General features: G+C 48.2%; 1 protein-coding gene across 1 annotated transcript; it reads right to left on the bottom strand.

Annotated features, from left to right (window-relative positions):
* Positions 1 to 768: 768 nt before the first annotated feature.
* Positions 769 to 1,212, bottom strand: LOC145131431 (uncharacterized). The gene has a single exon (XM_079066112.1). It carries the CDS (start codon positions 1,210 to 1,212, stop codon positions 769 to 771), a length of 444 nt encoding a protein of 147 aa, XP_078922238.1.
* Positions 1,213 to 1,536: the final 324 nt, after the last annotated feature.

The following is a 1,536-nucleotide window of genomic DNA, read 5'->3' as shown; positions in this document are numbered from 1 at the left end:
CCAACTGAAGCCCACAATCAACCAATCCATCCCCAGAATGACCTTGCTCTCGCGCAGGGGAATAGGAACCAAATCAATTGGATACTGCTCACTGAACAACTCCAAAGTGCATCCCTAGTGAACCCTCGACATTCGCACCGAACGGTCACCAACAATCTCAACCTTTAATGGAATCCAACTCTCCCGGAACATCGTTAAACCTCTTGCTAAGCACAAGAGATACAAAAGATCGGGTAGCCCCGAATAGAATAAAACCAATGCAGGTATATCGTTCACGAGGAACGACCCTAAACAACAATACAAATATATGAGTATGATAAATAACATAAATGAAAATGTAAGGAGAGAGTACATACATGTGAGACCACATCAGGTGCAACACGAGCATCCTTAGCTGTCAGCTAGAATGCCCTGCTCTGAACAACTGGTGTCTCTGCCTTGCCTTGGCGACCATCAATGATCCTCATGGTCGCCGAGGCAGGTTCTGCTACTGGTCCTACTGTTGCTAAACTCGAGTAGTTGGCCATCTTATAGCGTCTCTGGTTACAATGAAAGAAAATCAGATCAGATCCCTGGATGGTAATTGTGGTGGTATAATCCCTGCCGAAGTGCCCTGTTTATTGCACTTGTAGTAGCCCGAACCATCCGCTCTGCAGACCCTGTCATGTGCCCTGCCACACTTGCCACAATGACTCCGACCCTACTGGCCCTTCGATTTAGAATCGAATCCCTTGGGCTTCTCACTGAAACCCCTTTCATCTGCCCATGTTATGCCTTCCTCTTCCCTATATGCTCTAAATCAATCTCCCATTCCTGAGCCCTTGATATCATGTCATCTAGAGTCGGACAGGCGGAAAAACTAACAAACTCCCTAATGTCATATCTCAGCATGTCATGGTACCGGGTGTTCCTCATATCCTCATCTGCAGCATATTGGGGTACCAATAAAGCTATCTCTCGTAACTTGGCAGTGATCTCTGCCACAGTCTTAGTCGTCTGTCGCCTATCTAGGAACTCCCTCGCTAACTGTTGCATGTCAACAACCGATGCAAAATCCGCTCGGAACCGGGTCACAAATTCTGACCAGGTCATGGCCTCAATGGTTGGGGATCCCAGATTATTGCTAACCCCCTCCCACCAATCCCGAACTCGCTCCCTCAGAAAGCCTGCATCAAACCTCACCTTCGACCCCTTGGGGAAGAAGCTAGTCATCTGGGCACACTCAATATCTATTCTCCATTGTCTGGATGCAATAGGGTCCGTCGCCCCAAAAAATTATGGCGCCCCACATCCCCTAAAATCCTTGAAGGAGAGATTGTGGGTTTCAGGCTGACTAGTGGCTAGATGGGCCCTAAAGATCCAAAGGCGATCCTCCATCAACTTGATGGTACCCTCCATGATTGACCCAAACATCACTGGGGCTGCATAAAGGATGCCTCTAGTAACCTCAGATGTAATGAACTCGCGTAATCCCTCATCAATCGATTTGGTGCCTGAGCCCGAACCAGATCCAGATCCTGAACCTCCTGCTCCACT

This window comes from Lactuca virosa, chromosome 8, assembly GCF_052849685.1.
Source record: "Lactuca virosa cultivar CGN04683 chromosome 8, Lactuca_virosa_CGN04683_v6, whole genome shotgun sequence".
In the NCBI taxonomy this organism is placed as follows: domain Eukaryota; kingdom Viridiplantae; phylum Streptophyta; class Magnoliopsida; order Asterales; family Asteraceae; genus Lactuca; species Lactuca virosa.
Note: the sequence above shows the minus strand (reverse complement) of the source record. Positions and strands in the feature narration are given on the sequence as shown.